The sequence below is a fragment of the Scatophagus argus genome, chromosome 11 (genome assembly GCF_020382885.2).
Source record: "Scatophagus argus isolate fScaArg1 chromosome 11, fScaArg1.pri, whole genome shotgun sequence".
Taxonomy (NCBI): domain Eukaryota; kingdom Metazoa; phylum Chordata; class Actinopteri; family Scatophagidae; genus Scatophagus; species Scatophagus argus.
The window spans coordinates 18,465,407-18,483,500 of record NC_058503.1 but is presented as its reverse complement, the minus strand read 5'-3'; the positions used below and the strand labels follow the sequence as shown (position 1 = coordinate 18,483,500).

The window sequence follows — 18,094 nt, the reverse complement described above, 5'->3', positions numbered from 1 at the left end:
GACAAAAGGAGAGGAGAGGTGATGAAGAAAAGCATGCCAGAAAGGAGGAGGGAAAAGGTGGCGCAAGAGAAGACGAAAGATGATAGATGGGGTCCATTGGGCACTGGTGAGGGGGGAGCGGGAGGGGTGAGGATGGGTGAGATGAATGGAGGAGAGAGGAGAGGGAGAGAGCCAGGAGGAAAGAAGAGATGAGAGAGAGAGAGAGAGAGAGAGAGGAGGTAGCTGTCAGGATGATTTGAGCCTGCCCTCAACGGACCCTGACGCTGCACTTTTCCCTAAGCAGCTGTGTGTGTGTGTGTGTGTGTGTGTGTGTGTGTGTGTGTGTGCTCTTTCCAAACACTCCAAATAGAGATCTAGCTTTCACAGACAGAGCGGTGCAATGAGCTAAGAGGAAAATGTGAGGAAGACAACCAACCTCGAAAGGCAACTTACTGTGCACTTTGAAAAAACAGAAATTTGACCTGAACCATCGTGTTAGCTGCCGCATAAAGAACTTAATACCTCCTTCTGTCAGGCAAATTAATATTCATTACTTAAGCGAGGTGCTTTTCTCCATTTTAAGAACATTAAGTGGATTTGCTCTAATTAATTGCTTACATAAATGGAAAACTCCAAAGAGAAAAGGAATGCATATAAAAAGTCCAGTCAGGACTGGATTTGGGGCTGTGTAGAAGCAGAGCTTACTGTTATTTTCTATACCACTATCTAAACCACTCTTGTGTATGTACAGTAAATATGAAGGCGGAGCCAGCAGCAGTTAGCTTGGCTTAGCTGGAAGGTTGGAAACACAGCTAGTCCTGCCCTGTCCAGGTAAATAAGTTCATCTTCCTCAGCACCTGAACAGCTCACTAATTAACACTGTATATCTCCTTTGTGCAAAAACCAGCAAGATGTAGTTTTACTGTGAGTCATGTGCCAGACTATTTCTTGGTGACTTCCAAGAGTCTTGTCATCACTGTGAGATTAAGTCAAGAATCTCCTTCTGCAGCTTCATATTTAATGTACAGACACAAATGTTTGATTAATCTTTTCATCAAAATAAGTGGACTTCCTGAACTATTCCTTAAAATACTCCTTTATGTCGATGACATTTCTTTTGCATGACATACACACCCAAACCTATGAATACCTACAAGATATAGCTGTTGGGTGAGTCCAGTCACCAGCGATGAACTGGTGTTTGTCACGTGAAGGGAAATGGGAGTCATGACTGGCCATGGTTATCCTGATCTTCGCAAGGGGCACAAGCACTCGGCCGGTCTCCCCGTTCATCCATCTCGCCCCCTCCTCCAGCTGTCTCCATATACTTAAATTGCTCCTGTATAAGAATCTTAATGAAAACATCTCTCTCTGTCTGACCTCCTCTCCATCGATTTTGCCTGCAGAGGCAGCAGAGTGCTTTACAAAATGTGATGCATTATAGATTACATATTACCATCTTAAATTGCAATCAGGGCCATAATAGATTAAATTGTTTCAACGTAGTGACATAATACAACAACTGTCGTCTGACCTTCAAGCAAGAGTGTGTGTATTTTGTTGTGTGTGAGAGAGACAAATGTAACCGTATCATGAGTTTTAATATGTGGTAAAGAGAGAGAGAGAGAGAGAGGTTGTTCATAATGTGGTCGTTGTCTACAAACACAGATGACTCCTTTGTCTCAGTAAGACGAGTGTGTGTGTGTGTGTGTGTGTGTGTGTGTGTTCTCCTCTCCATAAACCGTGGATTAACAGCAGTTTTCTGTTTCTCAAAGCTGTGAACTACAAGCTTCAGAGAAGAAACATATGGACGAGGTTCTCATGACCATGTGAAATAGATTGGAAGTTTTGAGAAAAGTTAACTATAACAATTAGGAAAAAAAGGGGCAACATGTTTTTGAAAGGGACGACTTTTGACAGTCAGGGTCAGTGTTGCTGTTGATGATCACTAGTTCACCACTTCCGTCTGCTTCCTGTAGACACACACACACACACACACACACACACACTGCTTCTTCTCCTTGGCCTTTTTGCCCCCTGAACCTAACAGCTCAATTTCAGGCTACCCCTACACACACGCACACGCACACACGCTCCAGGCGTTGGGCGCCTGTAGACCTAAATAGTTCTGTGCTGCAGGACAGTTGTAAATAACAACCTATTAGTTATGAGATGTTATCACCAACACTGCAAATATCTCACTCTTACTGACATGGTTTAACATTTACTTTAAAAAAAAGAAAAATAGCTTGTCATTACTGGAAGCAAACCGAAACTCGGAAAATGTTTAGACATCAAAAAGTCTTTGGACGACCACAAATACACACACCATAATAAATAAATCAGAGTCTGCTGTTTCAGTTCAACCAGATTTTCCCCTCCTGGGAAACTACTGGACAATAAATGGATGTAAGAAATTCAAAACGAAAGAGGAAAGAAGGGCAGGGGGAGTCGAGGGGAAAGAAAAATGGAGGAGCGAAGGGAAAACAGAGGAAAGAAGACAGAGAAAGAGAGCGCAGAATGCACCAAACTGATCCGTGGTTAAGAACTGGGGAGCAAAACCGAAAAATGACAGGAAGAGACTGAAGTGTGATTTTTTTTTCCATTTCAGCAGCACAGTGTGTTTGTGAATGCGAAGCAACACGCAACCTTTCAGCCTTTCAACAAACAGTCAGCCGGTGAAATATTGATGTTTCAATTTCAACAAAGAAATGTCTGAATGATTCTGCTACATCTGGGTGGGGAAATTCACCTATCTATAATTGATAGGGCTGAAATGTTAATAACTGGATGGGAAAGCACCGGAACAGAGACATAAAGGGAGAAGGGGGAAAAGTGTAAGTGTGTGTGGGTGACCGTGTGTGTTTCTGCATTTGTCTGCTGGTACCTCCTTGTCTCAGAAACTCTCACATTTTTATAAATTAAAAATTAGCTTCCACACTCCCGGCAGAATAAAGTGTGTTATCCAGTTGTTTTCTGACTAACTTACGTAGTTGGTTTCATTGTATAAACACTGGTAGTGTAATCATATTGTCGTATTGTTGGTGTAATTTTCATTTTATGAGCCACAGCTTCTGCTGCACTGAGGTAATCTGTGGGAAATCTTTGTTTTGATAGCCTGTCCTAAAATGTCTCTCAGTTTTTATTTTGTTTTAACTCTTTCGACTCTTTCACAGTTCGTGTGCAGGAAACTATTGCAGATGCTGGCCTGATAATTTCAGTTTGACGTTTCACAGCATGTAAATTAGACTTTCCAAATTGACATGACTTTTACATTACCAGAAAAACTAGTTGATTCTCTTAGATGTTGTCATTTCTGCTCACTTGTTGTTCTTTTCGTCTCTTTTCACAGTTTTGAATGCAGTCTCGTACCTCCCAGCAAACATTTCTCCGTGACTTCCCAGCATGCCTTTCTGTGTGCTGTATTTTTATTTCGTGTTGCAGGGCTGTGGCTCTATGCAACCAAAGCCAGACAACCAAAAACAATGACGGTCGCCAAATCCTCTAATCTGTGTTAGTTCTTCTGAAGTGTGAAAACCATCCTGGAACAGTGAATGTGTTGTAATTAGACTTTGATAATTAGAGACAAGGGACAGAGGGAGGTCCCACTGTGATTATTATGGGATAGCTAAAGCCAGAGAAACAGGAGGAGAGTGGGCTGAAGTTCACCAAATACGCCCAACATCTCTCACACAGAGACAAGCTGGTGCAGACAGAAACTCAAACAGCAAAACTCCCCTCATTCCTATCTTTCTTAAGTTGCAACCTAAACTCTTAAACAATTTAAATCTTCACATCTCTGAGTTCACGCCCTTAACAATTAATTCCCCTAACACCCATCCATTCATCCATCCCATCATTACCTGCAGTCCAGTTTCTCAATCTCAAAGTGTGGATTGAAGTTGAGGACGATGCGTTGTGAGGGCTCGGGGGCTGTGATCACCCAGCGACAGTTCTGGTGAGGCGGGTAATCCAGCGGATACCCGGGTGTGGTGATGTAGCCGGCATTGCTGGCATCTAAATAACCACCACATGGCTCAGACGCTGGAGGGAGAGAGAGAGAGAGAGAGAGAGAGAGAGAGAGAGAGATGGGGAGAGCAGCATTACAAAGTGAAATCATCTTATATAAAAGTACGGCAAAGTCAAGTGGTTGCAGAAACATGTTTATTTTCTGTGGCTTTGGTCCGTTATATCACCTGGTGTAATATATGGAAATCTATGGAATTTTTCCATAGGTTAATAAACAGGTTTACACACTAAAGTGAAGTCACCAATTAAAACATAAAGTATTTTAGAGCAAAAGAGACGATAGCTCCATCAAAGTCGATGTTGTTTTCTTATCATGGCTGACCTGGAAGATGTCAACAGTCATGATTTCACACTGAGAAAAAGGTGGCAAAACTGCTCAAATGTGGATAAGATTTGTGTTTGCAGAGACAGGATATGAGAAACAGAGAAGTATTGTGTGCCTGTATGTGTCTATGTGAACGTGGTGTTAAAGATCAACTCAGCATCACGACATACAAAGACTCTATTCTGACCCGACTCTCTCACTCTCTCTCTCTCTCTCACACACACACACACACACACACACACTGAAACCTCCAGATGCCACAGTTACTGTCACAGAGCTGATCCACTTGTCAGCAATCATATGTCTGCGTTGTGTGATAAACAATGCCACTCATTCACTGGTGCAGATGTACCCTGACAGTGATGGGTAACTCATATATATCTGTGACACCAAACGGCATAACACACACAAGTCTACTGTATTACGTCTGTGGCACCTATTGTATGCCATGCTGGCTTCCCTTGTGCAGACTTTCTACATGAACTGAACTTCTTCATTGTTTGGCAAAACTTAAGTTAAACCATCAGGGTGCATATACTGAGTAGCATCTTTGTTAGGTCCAAGCACTTTCAGCGTGATGAGACAGTATGAGCCACCATCTGCCACGAGGGACTACGGTTATTAGTTTGCTCAGTTAACATCCCCATAATAACACTCCACTGATATAATCATATGAGACTTGTATATAAGTACACTATATGGACATAAGTATTGGGACAAACCTCTTTATTATTGAATTAATGAATTCTATAACAAAGAGGTTTCAAAATTCCAAATACATGAATCAGTGCCTGATCTCACAAATGCTCTACTGTATGAATGGCAGATCTTGTGGAAAGCCTTCCCAGAAGAGTGGAAGCTGTTTGAGCTGCAAAACTATCAATGTATTTCGAATGTGATGTTTTTAAAGTCACTGTGGTGTAATGGTCGGGTGTTCCAATACTTTTCCATTCCATATGATGTAGATGATAAAATTAACAATATGATGTTTGCAGAGAAATGAACTATTTTAGACATTTTTTGGCTGAGGGATGGGAAGCAAAAGTGCTTTGTGTTTGTTAAGCTGAATGTTATTTAGAAAGAACTACTTTTTTATCCAAGAAATTATTCCTGCACCAAACTGTGACTACACTGTACATTTGGACCAAAACAGATTGATTTTCAACAAATATTGTGGTTGAAATGATGGCCACGGTGGACCAGGTTATGCTGATAAAAAATAGCATCTGTGAGTGTTGGTTGCTTGCTGGGACGTATTTGGCTGGTGAGAAACCCCTTAGATAATTTCCTGTTTATGAGAGGAAAAACAAACTCACAATCAAGCCGACAAAATCTAATAATAATAAACTTTAATTGCATAGGACCTTGCGTAAAAGAAACACACTATCACAACAAAGAAACTACGTGCACCAAGCACTTCCATGAACTGAAAATAAAAAACATCATAATCAATGGAAAGCAAGATGGGAAACAAAACCCATTTGATGATAACAGTAAAAAAAAAAATCTGATAAATGTGTTAATCTATGTGAAGATGTTGTATAACTTCTTGGTGTGTGCCATTGGGTAGCCGCTGTGCTATGATGTTTATTTATTGCCACCGTGCTGCTGAGGAGAGTGACATAGCCAAGTCAAACTGCTCAGCGGAATACAACATGTCTTGATGCTTTAAATAGACTGGCTACTGTAAACCTAATCTGAGAGGAGTAACACATGCAAACATTAACACACAAACACACGCACACACCACATAAACACTGTCAGACACCAGCTACAAAATAAATTCAAATATAACATATAGACAAAAGTATTTGGACACCTGACCATTACACCAACAGGGACTTTAATGACAGCACATTCTAAACACACAGACAGCTTTGCAACTAGAACAGCTTTCACTCTCCTGGGAAGGCTTTCCACAAGATGTTGGTGTGTTTCTGTGGAAATATTTGCCCATTCGTGTGGTAGAGCATTTGTGAGGTCAGACACTGATGTTGGACCAAAAAGTCTGGCTCACAATTTCTGTTCCAGATCATCCCAAAGGTGTTGGATGGGGTTGAGGTCAGGACTCTGTGTGGGCCAGTCAAGTTCTTCAACACCAAACTCATCCAACCATGTCTTTATGGAGCTTTGCTTTGTGCACTGGGGCACAGTCATGAAGTGAGGGTCCAAGCCCAACCCATGAAAAGCAGCCCCATCCCAGTACTTTTGTCTCTATAGTGTATCTAACATCTTTTAATTTTTAATCCCGGCTGCAAATGTGAGCAAGAGTCAGCAAGGGAAGATGAAAGTAGAGGTCAGATCTCAGCACAAAGTGACTGACACTTTGGCATCTGTATCTGGTGACTACCTCACACTGTCTGCAAACAATCAGTGATCAACCCTATGTGTCTCTCCCAGTCTCTCTGCTCCTGTCTGTCTGTCTGTCTGTCTCTATCTCCTTCTTCCCTTATGCTGTGAGCCAGCTACTCCCGTCTATCTCCTCCTATCTGTTTGCAGTCTCCCTGGTGACATACAGTAATACAGAGGTAGAGTTACAGGGCCTATGCAATCCGGCCAGACGCATTTCATTTCAGCACCACCTGGATTAGTGTTTAACCACTCTGGAATCTCACAGCACTATCAGCCAAACACCACTTTTAGCACAGCACTTAGCTAACTGTCTCTCATGAAAAATATGGGTTATTATGAGGCAATGCAAAGGGGAAACATCCAGGGTTATTGGAGGAATGAAACCAATCAGTAACTCACTGCTTGGGACTCATAGTGCATACTTTGTTGTTGCAATAGGCCTTAAAATGAGAGGTGTACAAATGAGACCCTGAGAGAGACAATGAATGGGGTGAACTCGGGATGTCCTGATTTCTATCCCGAATCAAAAATCGATCGAAATGAGCTTTAAGCTTAGATGATCTAAATCAAATAGTAGGATAGGCGGTTCTCCCAGTATTTCTTTTCTTTCCACCTCCGCCTAATTGCATGGATGTCGTAACGTAAAACTAAAAACAAAAAGACTGTATTTCCAGACTTTCATCTCATGTGGTTCATTTTCTTTGTCAGAGATCCCTACCCAAGACAGAGTAACACGAACACACAGGCAAATAATGTTGACAAAAGCTATTGTTTGCTTTTCATTAAAACTATATGTCAGAAAAAATGTACGTTTATCTTCGATACTATTATATTTTCTGTTGATGAAATGCATTTTTATCCATTTTTGACATTTTCGCTCAGACTAACTACCCTCTCTTCCCCTATCTTCACCTCTGGCATACAGCCGATAAAAGACAGCACCTCCAAGCGTCTGATGAATAAGGCCAGTGTGACACAGAGGCAGACTCTGTGGGTGTGTGAAGTATTGTGTCTGCTCTGCTTTGAGGGTCTATCAATATCCAGACACACACACACACACACACACACTCAACGATTATCACATTCAAACAGGGCAGGAAGTGACACACACTGAGCTGATGAGTGTATCAATGACATCACATCCTGCATGAATTTTATGCTGTTTGTTCATGTAGCTGCCGCACGTACACACACACACACACACACACACAGAATCAGACAGTCATTACACTTCCTGCAGTGACAGAGCAGCTTACTTGAGGAAATAAACATAAGGACACCTTACTGCTGTCTTTATGTCTGTTTGCCAAGAAACTATACATACACCTTCCAAAAGTAAAGCCATGCTAATTTGTATTCCACACCACAGCAGCCAGCATAACGTCTGTGTGTGTCAGAACAGAAGAGATGCTGAGTTGAGAAGAACCTGAATTCATGTCAAGAATCATCAAACAGGTAAAACTGACAGATAGAGAGGGAGGGATGCTGCTGGGTTCCTACATCTCAGCTAATCGTCACTGAGCATAAATGAAGTAAGAAATAGAAATAAGATCATCAGCATCATACTGGACCCTAAACCTCTGTGGTGAGCTGATGCGTAACGTTTGTAAGACAACATCAGCATAGGATAAAGCATGAAGTGCCACATCAAGACGTCCCCAGTTTCTCTGTCTCAGTTTGTCCCTCACAGAAGACACAAACAGTTCCCTCCTCTTGACCCGGGACCTCACACAAGACAGCTTTTCTTTCAACCACATTAGCGAGCGTGATCTTCAGGGAGAGGCTGTATTTAGACCACATATTCACAACAGTTCACAAACACAAACCGCTGAACATCACTTATCCCCCTCTGGCTTAGACAGCACTGAATTCAGACCACACACACACACACACACACTGAATAAGCAGCAGTAAATGGTGCTAAGCAGTCAAGCAGGGATATAAGACAGGTCACTGCATTATTTATGGCTCTCTGCCACGTTTAGTATTGCATCCTGATAACACCTATTCAGCAACTTTCCCCCACATGCGCATACCTCAACACACACACACAAACACAGAAGCAACCATACAGAAATATGAGAAAAACTTGGACAGAAATGCCAGCACAGCTACATGCACACAGAGGGGAACTCAAACTATCAGACAGAGTCCCAAACATGTAGAAAAACATACAAGCTTCTACGTGGAGCTGCTTTGCAAAATTGAACCAGATCCTCGTTTGCTGGCCCCAAATGCAAATTTTCTGACCTTGTTTCTAAGCTCTCTTACAGATTCATTTTCCCTCTGAGCAGGGAGTCTGATCTGACTCTAAAGAGACACTATTCAGCCTGTCGCAATCGATTTGCTAGTCCGCGAGAACTTCACTAATGCGCTGGACCATAGTCCACATTCATTTCCATTGGCCAGAACCCATAATGATAGCATTAGTGATGTAGTAAGTGTTTTCGCACGAAAGTGAGTTTCACTCAGCTAACCAGAGAGCTTGTTAAGAGCGAGGCTATTATTTGGCAGATCAACTTATCCTCCACCAACACTGGCCTCAATACTCAAAACAGCACTGTTGGTCTCATATTCTCATTACTGTGACCTCGTTGGAAAACAGGTCCCTGAATTTAACAGTCAATATACTCTGACCATCTGCATCAAAGCCAGAGGGAATAAAATGCTAATTCCCCCATTGATTTACATGTTTTTTTTGTTTTTTTTTACTGTTTAAATGCATTTTGAATAGGATGGCTTGGTTCCAGCATCATGAAGGACTCACAAAGTGCTTCAGGCATTGTTACCTTCAACAGTAGAAATACAGATACATGTGTAGAGAAAAAGCTTTTGTGTGACTCTGGGAATTCAAGGAACAGTGAAAATAACAGGCTGATATGTCTTCTTTGGATCCATACCAAGGTGCTTTTAGTCACCAAAACCTGGGAAACCTCAGGAGTGGATAGAAAGAGAGAGAAGAGAGAGAAAAAAAAGGGGAAGGAGGCAAAACAGGACAAAAGAGAGAAAGACAGACAGAGAGAGAGAGAGAAAGCAATGCCAGAACATCTGTCTCTCATCATCTGAAAAGAGAAAGTCAGCAGCTCAGAAAAGCTCACTGGACAGAAAATACAACTCCCTCTCTCTCTCTCTCTTTCTGTCTCTCTCTCACACACACAAACAGGTGGGGTTGCACTTTTCTCCAGGTGCCCTGCATTAAGCCACAGTGGAAAACTACAGAGAGAAAAGAGAATGTGTGTGTGTGTGTGTGTGCGTCAACAGAAAGTGATGGGAAAATGGAGAGAAGCAGGAGTCAAAGACACATAAAAAAAAACAAATAGAAAAAGAAAGGATGAGTGTGTGATACAGAAAAAGATCAGACTTGAGAACAAGCTTCTCGGTTCAGGAGCACAGACGCTCACCTGAGCTGTGGATCTCTACAGAGCAGAGTGTAGAAAAGACGGTTCAATAAAAGATCTTAGATCAATAACACAGAGAGAAGCTAACAAGATGTTTTAAATGACAAAAGAGGGAAACAAAGAACAATACGACAGAAAAAAGTTGTATAAAATGTTCGAGAGTGACGGGGGGAGAATTTTAGGTTCCATGAAATGGTTTGGGACATGTTCCTGTGGCCAACACCTTGACCTGTACAGGGTAGCTGTAAATAATTTGTGCTAATCAGAATAAATGCATATGTCTGTCCAGTATAATATGCAGCACTACAGGTAAATTCAACATCAAAATGCTGTGTTGTGTACTGTCCATGGCCTCAGAAGCAGCACACAGAGGCGTTTTCTGGTATTTCACTTGTTTGTACTTTCTGTTCTATTTGTGGAGTGACAACATTGTGGGCGACACCACCCTGACCTCCTCCCTACACAGACGCTGTTCACCTCACTTCCTCCTTTGCTCCTGTCATAATTACCACGGCGGCTAGAGGGCTTTGTGACTTGAACGCAAACACACGTCGTTTTCGTGGCACTTGGAGAAATGACTTATTGTGTCATTTCTCTTGGGAGGACAGTTTCTCACTACCAACTATAAGTAGCCTTTAAAGGGCCCCTGCATTGCTATCTGTTTTTATTTCCCTGCAGAGCAGAAGGGTCCCTTGTTACTATCTGGTCCCATTAACTTCAGCTGACACTGTGTTTATACATTCCTGTTCAAGTTTACCTTTAATCATACCGCTGAACATGGGGTCAAGTACCATGTTAAACCTGAAGAAGAGGACTTTTGCTTTTCACATGTCTGTTCCTGTTTCAGGCCAATCTACCCAACTATAAAGGTTAAATAAACACAGGTATTGGTACAGTAGAAAAGAAAAAAAAAAGAAATATGGGCAAGTTTTCTCTCAAGTAATAATTGTGCTATCATACAAACAGGTTCTGACTGCAGATATTCATAATGTTAGCATAAACACATAACAGTAATGTTACACACTGCTGATCCAAACGTAATCGCAACTGCATCTTTGGGTTTAAGTCTGAAAATATTTGCTCTGTTGTACTTACTGCAGACCTTCTCTTTATAAAACATCTGTCTTGTAATGTGGAGCCTGTTAATAGTAACCCTAATATATTAAAGAGATGATTGTGTGAAGAATTTGTGTTGATCAATAAACCCTAAATCTGCTGTATTCTTTAAGCAACTGTGAATACACGGTAAAAACAGCCTAATGCTAAACGTCAGCCTTTTAAGACTGCACTCACTCTAACAAGCCATATGAATGGATTTCCAGCTGTTGAGCTTTATTCTTGTCCAAGCAGCGTGAACAGGGATGAGAAAACAGAGACTGGCATTGACTGACAGAGTCAGAGAGACAACAATATATATATATAACAAGTGAATGAAAGAATAAAAAGATTTCCCACCGCGACCATGTAGTGCAAAAAGAAGGTGAGGGAGGTTTCTTAATCGGAGCGAGGGAAAACACCGACAGAGGGAAGTGTGGAGAAAGAGACAGAGAATGCTATTAAAGGAGAGGTGAAGTGCCATGAAAAGAGAAAAACAACAGGATGATTCAGCGTGAAGGGAGAGAGAAAAAGCAAAACAACCTGTGGCCTTGCACGGCGCTGCTCTGGTGGGACTGCTTAGGGCACAGAAGGCTTAGCTCACACACAGACACACACACACACACATTTTTCTTTGTGTGTGAAGGTTTTGGAAGAGGCGAGGTCGAGCAAATGATCTCATTTGAAACATTTCCATGATCTCCCCTTCCCTCTGAGGACGTTTGTCCATCACAGTGTACAAATACAAGAACACACGCCGATCTCCCCATCCTCTCTAATTACTCCAGTCATTACCAGTGGCCAATGAAGACACTAGAATACTAACAGTTTACTAATGACATGATAACTGTAATTAGAACATCCTGCTGGACCCACTAATTGTCCTGTCCCTTTTACAGACGAGAGAGAGGGGGGGCCGACAAAGAGAGAGACGGAGAGCGACTGTGCCGAAGGTTAATTAGCTTAATGTTTATTCGCTCACTGTTGATGTCAGTGGACCAGCTTCTGTTGTTAGACCACCATTATTCCTATGATGAGAAGTTGGATGGCTAATTTAAATGTACTGTCTTGAGATTTAATATTACTTACAAAAAGACACAAAAAGGAATAGAAAGGCAGCAACCTGAGTGACTAGATGAATAAGGATAACCCTTAATCCTGAAAAGCTGGTGGAAAACACCTGGTACCTGCAGGATAATTAAAACCAAATCAGTTTTTAGGAAAGGCTCCAGCACCTGTGTCACCTGCCACAGATTAGCTCGCTTATGGCTTGTCATGTACAAAGAATCATACATCACAGTAAAAAAAAAAAAAATAAAATAAAAAAGCCTGCGTGAAATGTTTTAACTTGAGAGCTGGCTGCTATTCTTAAATACATTTCATGACCTCTGAACAAAACAGCCTGAAGCTGGAAAACAATCTAATATATCCATCTGCTAAATCATCCCTTCAAGTCACGGTGCAGTTTCATTATTCACAAGATAATTATTTGGCAAATTCTATCTTTTTAAATCTAGATTATGATCAGAGGATGTATTAATAATATGCTTTACTTTGGTCAGAGACCCTCCTGGGCTTGACAGCGGGGAGGAATAAATCTGGCTTGGTTTACTGCAGGTGGCTCCACTCAACTACTGCTTCACACTCTGCCGCTTTCCTCTTATTTCACTAATGCCCTCTCATGCTCTCTCATGCTCTCTCATGCTCTCTCTCTCTCTCTCTCTGTCTCCCTTCTGCACTACTAAACGCTCATGTCTCCCTGCTCTCTCCATCTCTGCTCACGCTTTCTCTCTTTATTGTTTCATCCTTTCGGTGTACCTCACCGGGATGAGAGTTCACGGGGACCGTAGTGGTGACGCATTTCCAGTCCTTTTGTACCATCCAAAACATCTGAAAACAGAAAGCCCTTTCTTTTTATAGCCAGTGCAACACATATTGCTCCCAGTGTTGAGCATTCATTCACTCGCTGACTTTTCACTCCTGTTATTTGATGTGGCATAATATGCTGACAAATTACACTTGCCAGTATTCATACACACTGTGTAATTATCCACGGAAAAAACACAATTACAGTGAAAGTAACAAATGCATTTTTATGGAAAATAAATTCTGCATTATCTCAGACTAATAACGGATCTTTTCCGACGCAGACCGACTGTGTAAGTGGCTGTGGCTCAATTCATTACGTGGTGAGTTAAAACAGGATATAACCCCAGTGTGTGAACAAATGACATGGGTGGTTTGTTTTATTGATGTCCCATTGGAGCTTACAAAGCATTATGACCTGCACCAATGTAACATTTAATTATTACACGCCGGCCCCACTGGGCAATGCAGCACCTGGTATTGTGAAATGTGTGGCTAAAGCTTGAGGCCAGAAAGTATCTAAAGTATTATGAAGCCCAGTCACACTAAAGTCTGTAAAGTCTGCAGGGCAGTGACTTAGCAGTTAATGGAATGACTTCTGCCGTACTGTAGGACACACAACCAAAGACAATCATCTGCAGAATTAGTGAACCTTCAAATTATGTCAGACTTTCCCACTTTCCCTAAATGTTTTGAAAATGGAACTTGCTGGCCTCTTCACTCCCTAACCCTAACCCTAACCCACTCCAAACTCTTGACTGGAAAACTCCTCACCTTTCTTTCAGACTTTTAAAATCACATTGCTTTGGTAGGAACCATCAGCAACAGTCTCATGAACGAGTCCTTCGCGTATACCTGTGGGCAGTTTACTCGACTGCCGGCTTACTTCTCAGACTGTTCACCAAATCAGTCTGTTTCATCATCCAGTACATTTCAGCCGAGACACTACAGAGGCAGACAGCTGCTCTTGAGTGGCCAATTATGTCCGTTTATCTCCCTTCCAGGCACAGCTGTGATCAAACGGAATGAAGAAACAGGATCAAACAGCGAGGCTAAAAAATCATTCTTCCGTTTCGTTCACTTCTTTTTGCAGCGTCCCTCTGCCTGTTTCTGTCTCTGTTACTTCCTCCCCCCTCTGTGCTTCCATCCCTCCCATCCCTCCCTCTCTCTCTCTCTCCTTCTCTGTGTATATGTACACTTCTTAGTCTCACTATGCTTTTCTTGCTCATCTCTCTGGAGACAGCAGAGTGGAGGCATCTGTGAAACTTTACTGCTGAGGAGGCTTCATCCTGTACAGCCTGCTGCTGAGCCTCTGTGTGTGTGTGTGTGTGTGTGTGTGTGTGTGTGTGTGATCCAGTGGTTCTCAGAGTACCAGCAGAGGAATCTCAAAGGGAGCTTTAAGGGGGGAAAAAAATCATCTACCGCCAATAGACAACAACAGTATAACAACAAGTCCTAATGTGGAAAGACAAACAGAGTTTGTCGGACTTTTAAAATGACGCAAATTTGTGTTGTATAGAGGTAGGAAACTGAAGGTCATGGTTAAAAGAAGATCTTACAGTTGGGGAAATATTGTGGTCATGGTTAAAAAAAAACCAATGATGACGGCTGGTAGAGAGAAATGTCAGTCTCTGGTGTCCAACTCACCACAACTTCCTGCCACAGAACACATACTTCCTGCTTTGGTGGTGAAGCTGTTGTCCAAACACTCGGTTTTCATATGTCTGAAGAGGACGGTCTTTGAATTACTGTAGTTTTTACAAACTGTAAGTATTTATCAGTTATTTGAGAAAATCTAAACATTTAGATTTTCCACACTGGCTTGATTTGACTTTCAGATTTCAGCTGAAATCTCCACACAGAGGATTTTGTTCCATGGCACGTATCTTCTCGCGTCAGAGATGAAATGTGATGTAAAGAATGCCTCCACTGTGCTCTCTGCTCACTGTTTTTCTCCAAAACAACATTTGGCAGGCAGGACACTCAATCCGAGTCATGAGATCTGCAAAAGCCCTGGCTCGCCTCCTGAGTAAGCTCTAAATCAGTAAATTTAGAATGCGACCAACTTCTCCACAGCTACTCTTTCTCAGTCCCAGATTTACAAATAATGCGCACATACAAATGTATCTCAGAGAGGAGTGTGAGCCTTGAGGTGAGAGCAACAGCAACGAGAGTGTGTGATTGTCGGGGGGAAAAATATCAACAACCCCACGAGTTAGGCCATCAACAAGTCTCATTGAAAATAAGAGAGATAAAAATGAGATGTTTTGCTTCTAAATCCTAGATGCGAACATGAGGTCTACAAGTTAATCACAAACGCACACCTGTGGAGGCTTAAAAGACTGTAAGTAATGATGGCTTGACCTGGAGTCTAGTCAGGTAGGTCTAAACTGTGCGACAGAGGAGCTCATGGCGCACAGCAGAGTTTCCCAGCGTTCGCCCGGTGCGCAATGAAGCCAGAGGAAAGACCTCCGTAACACGCATCAGGCCAGTCGGCCTTTTCGCTTCGCCGCCTTTAATCGAACAAGAACTGCAGCGTTTGTATAAATTCTCACACCAGCGTGTGTTTACATGCGAGGGTAAACTGATGATTGGCTGAATGCAGATACAGACCCCATCTCGTACATGGGGAAGTGTCAGAGCTCCGCAGCCTCAGTCCGTGGAGGCACACTGAAGACGGACCTCCGTGCGCCTGGAGCTCCGGTGCTGGCCTCGGGCTCACGGAGACTGCAGCCCGGTCACTTTCAGCGCCACCTCTCCACACAGCCAGCCATAACATTTAAAAAGAAAGCCCCGTTACAGCTGCCAGACCTGCGGTGAACGTCTTTTAAGGAATTTTATGAGACTACATCAAAGTGGCTCCTTAAGCGCGGTTGCGTAGCTGCCTGACGGGGACGTCTGGCACTGCAGTTAGTCCCGTCAGGAATATTATAAGAACATTTTAGTGATTATTCATTACTGAACAGCTCTCCAGAGAACAGGCATTGATGAAGCTGCAGTTTAAAACCCACACCATGTGGAACAAAAATCAATACTGACACAAAGCCAACATCTTTCAGTTGTTACGGACGGAAAGCAGCAGTGGAGTGGGACGACACAAACGGTTTCGGTCCTGAACATACTCATCTGTACCTTGTTGGGAAGCTGTATTGATTCAAAAGTATATTGGGAAATTAATTTCGTTAGAGAAAAATGACTGACTTTGATTACGCTGATCACGCTTTATAAGTTGCCTACTCACTTTTACTATCTTACGTTTCAACCTCCGGTACCGGCTGAGCGAGATGGGTCAGTGCTACAGGGTTAAAGGAAGACAGGACATCCTGCAGCAGGAATCTCCCTCCTAACTGTGCTTAAATTCAACTAATAAGCGTCCCTCGGCACCGTAATGATATCACATTAATTCAAACATTTTGCTTTCCCTAAATTGACATTATTTACGCGTTTTGTTTTGAGGGGGAAACACCACTTTTCACTCAGCTTAACACCCCGTGCCTAATGCGTTTTGTGGATTCCATACGTGTGGTGTGGATTAAGAAAATGTGCTCTCAAAAAGCGGTTTAACATCCATTTAACACCTACGTGTGACAGTGCAATTTGAGCGGGCAGCAGAAGTGTCAAACTTACCTCCTTCCTGTGCGCTGACTGCTGAAGGCAGGAGAAAAGCCAGTAAACATCCACAAAGCCATACGATTAAATCCATCTTTTCGCCTCAGATGTGGAGAGAAACACCTCTTCTTCTCCTCCTTTGCGGTTTGATTCTGTATATCTGAGACAAAGCTACAGTTCAAAGTCACTGTTTCTTCTCCTTTTCCACTGTTCTCTGTTTCCCTGATGCGCAACTGAAGCGGTGCCCAAAATCCACCACAAATGCCGGGTTGCGTTCACCGAGCTTTCCAAGAATATCACTCTGGTTAAACACTGTTTGTACGAGCTTTGTCAGTGTGTGCTTCTTCTTTTTTGGAAACCAGCGTGTGCTTTTCCTTTTTAGGAAACCGATCTGCGCTGATTGATCTGAAATCGGCACGATTTCTACTTTAAATACATTTTAAACCAACAAAATCCATTTCAGTGCGCACAGTCGGCAGCACTGTGTCCCCCCCAGTCAGTCACAACGCGCGTGGGAATATCAAGCTCGTCGACCCGCTGGCTGACAGACAAAATCATAAATTTCAAAGCAGAAATCACTGGCCAACTGAAGCCAACAGAAACCCGTGTGGAGAACCGTTAAGTTGGACCAAGCCTTAAAAAGTAGCACAAATGGTTTCTCTTCCTTTCGATAAAATATCCCGAGCTCTGGTTCTGTTCCCCAGTTGCGCATTTACTCAGTGAAAGCACACTTGATTAAGAAAGAACAAAACTGTATTTTCCCTTCGACTTCCCTATTAATATACTGTCCAGGTGACTGTCCGTTCTTGCGCAAAAAGAAAACACAAGAACTCCTGGAAGAGACAGCTCCGGCGTGCGTGCGTGCGTAAAACTGATCGGGAGAAAATAAACGCGCAGCCCCTCCGCTCTCCTCCTGCAAACTGTGCGAATGTCTGCTGAAACACGCTCTTCTATGCCCGCTCTGGTCCCCCCTCCCTCCCTCTCTTTCTCTCTCTCTCTCTCTCCTTGATGCTCAGTGTACGTCTCTCTATCTCTCTCTCTCTCTCTCTGTTCGTTCCCTCTCCCAGTAGCTCCGGCAGTGCGCTCCGTCCCCTCCGATCTCCGCAGGGTTTGTGACAGCGAGTAGGACCGCTCACTCAGTCCCCTGTCTCGGTGTGCGTGCACGCCATGCGCGCGAGCGTGTATCGGATTACAGTAGGCACCTCGGACCGCCTTCCCACAGCCCCTCACTGATTAAAGAGCAGTTTCATCCCCCTCTCACTCCCTTCTCTCTCTTTCTGTTTTCGCCTCACCCTCTCTTCCCTTCCTGCATCTTTCTCACTAGTTTATTCACAACAAATCTCTCCCGTTTCCCTTCATTTCCTTTCCGTTCTCTAACTACATTAGGTCTCCTTTTCCTCTTTTATTCCCTCAGCATCTCTCCTCTCTTCCTCCACCTTTC

At 42.9% G+C, this 18,094-nt stretch overlaps 1 protein-coding gene across 3 annotated transcripts in view; it reads right to left on the bottom strand.

Moving 5' to 3' along the window:
* The window catches only part of LOC124066928 (neuropilin-2-like), an 89,888-nt gene extending 72,278 nt beyond the window's left edge, over positions 1-17,610 (bottom strand). For all 3 annotated transcript variants that reach the window (XR_006844668.1, XM_046403797.1, XM_046403798.1), the window contains exons 1-2: positions 16,672-17,610; positions 3,843-4,023 (exon numbers count right to left, since the gene is read on the bottom strand). Coding sequence is in view for 2 of the 3 variants with exons in the window: in XM_046403797.1 (XP_046259753.1) it covers positions 3,843-4,023; positions 16,672-16,747 (257 nt within the window). In the remaining variant the exon portion in view is untranslated. The remainder of the gene's footprint in view (positions 1-3,842; positions 4,024-16,671) is intronic.
* Positions 17,611-18,094: the final 484 nt, after the last annotated feature.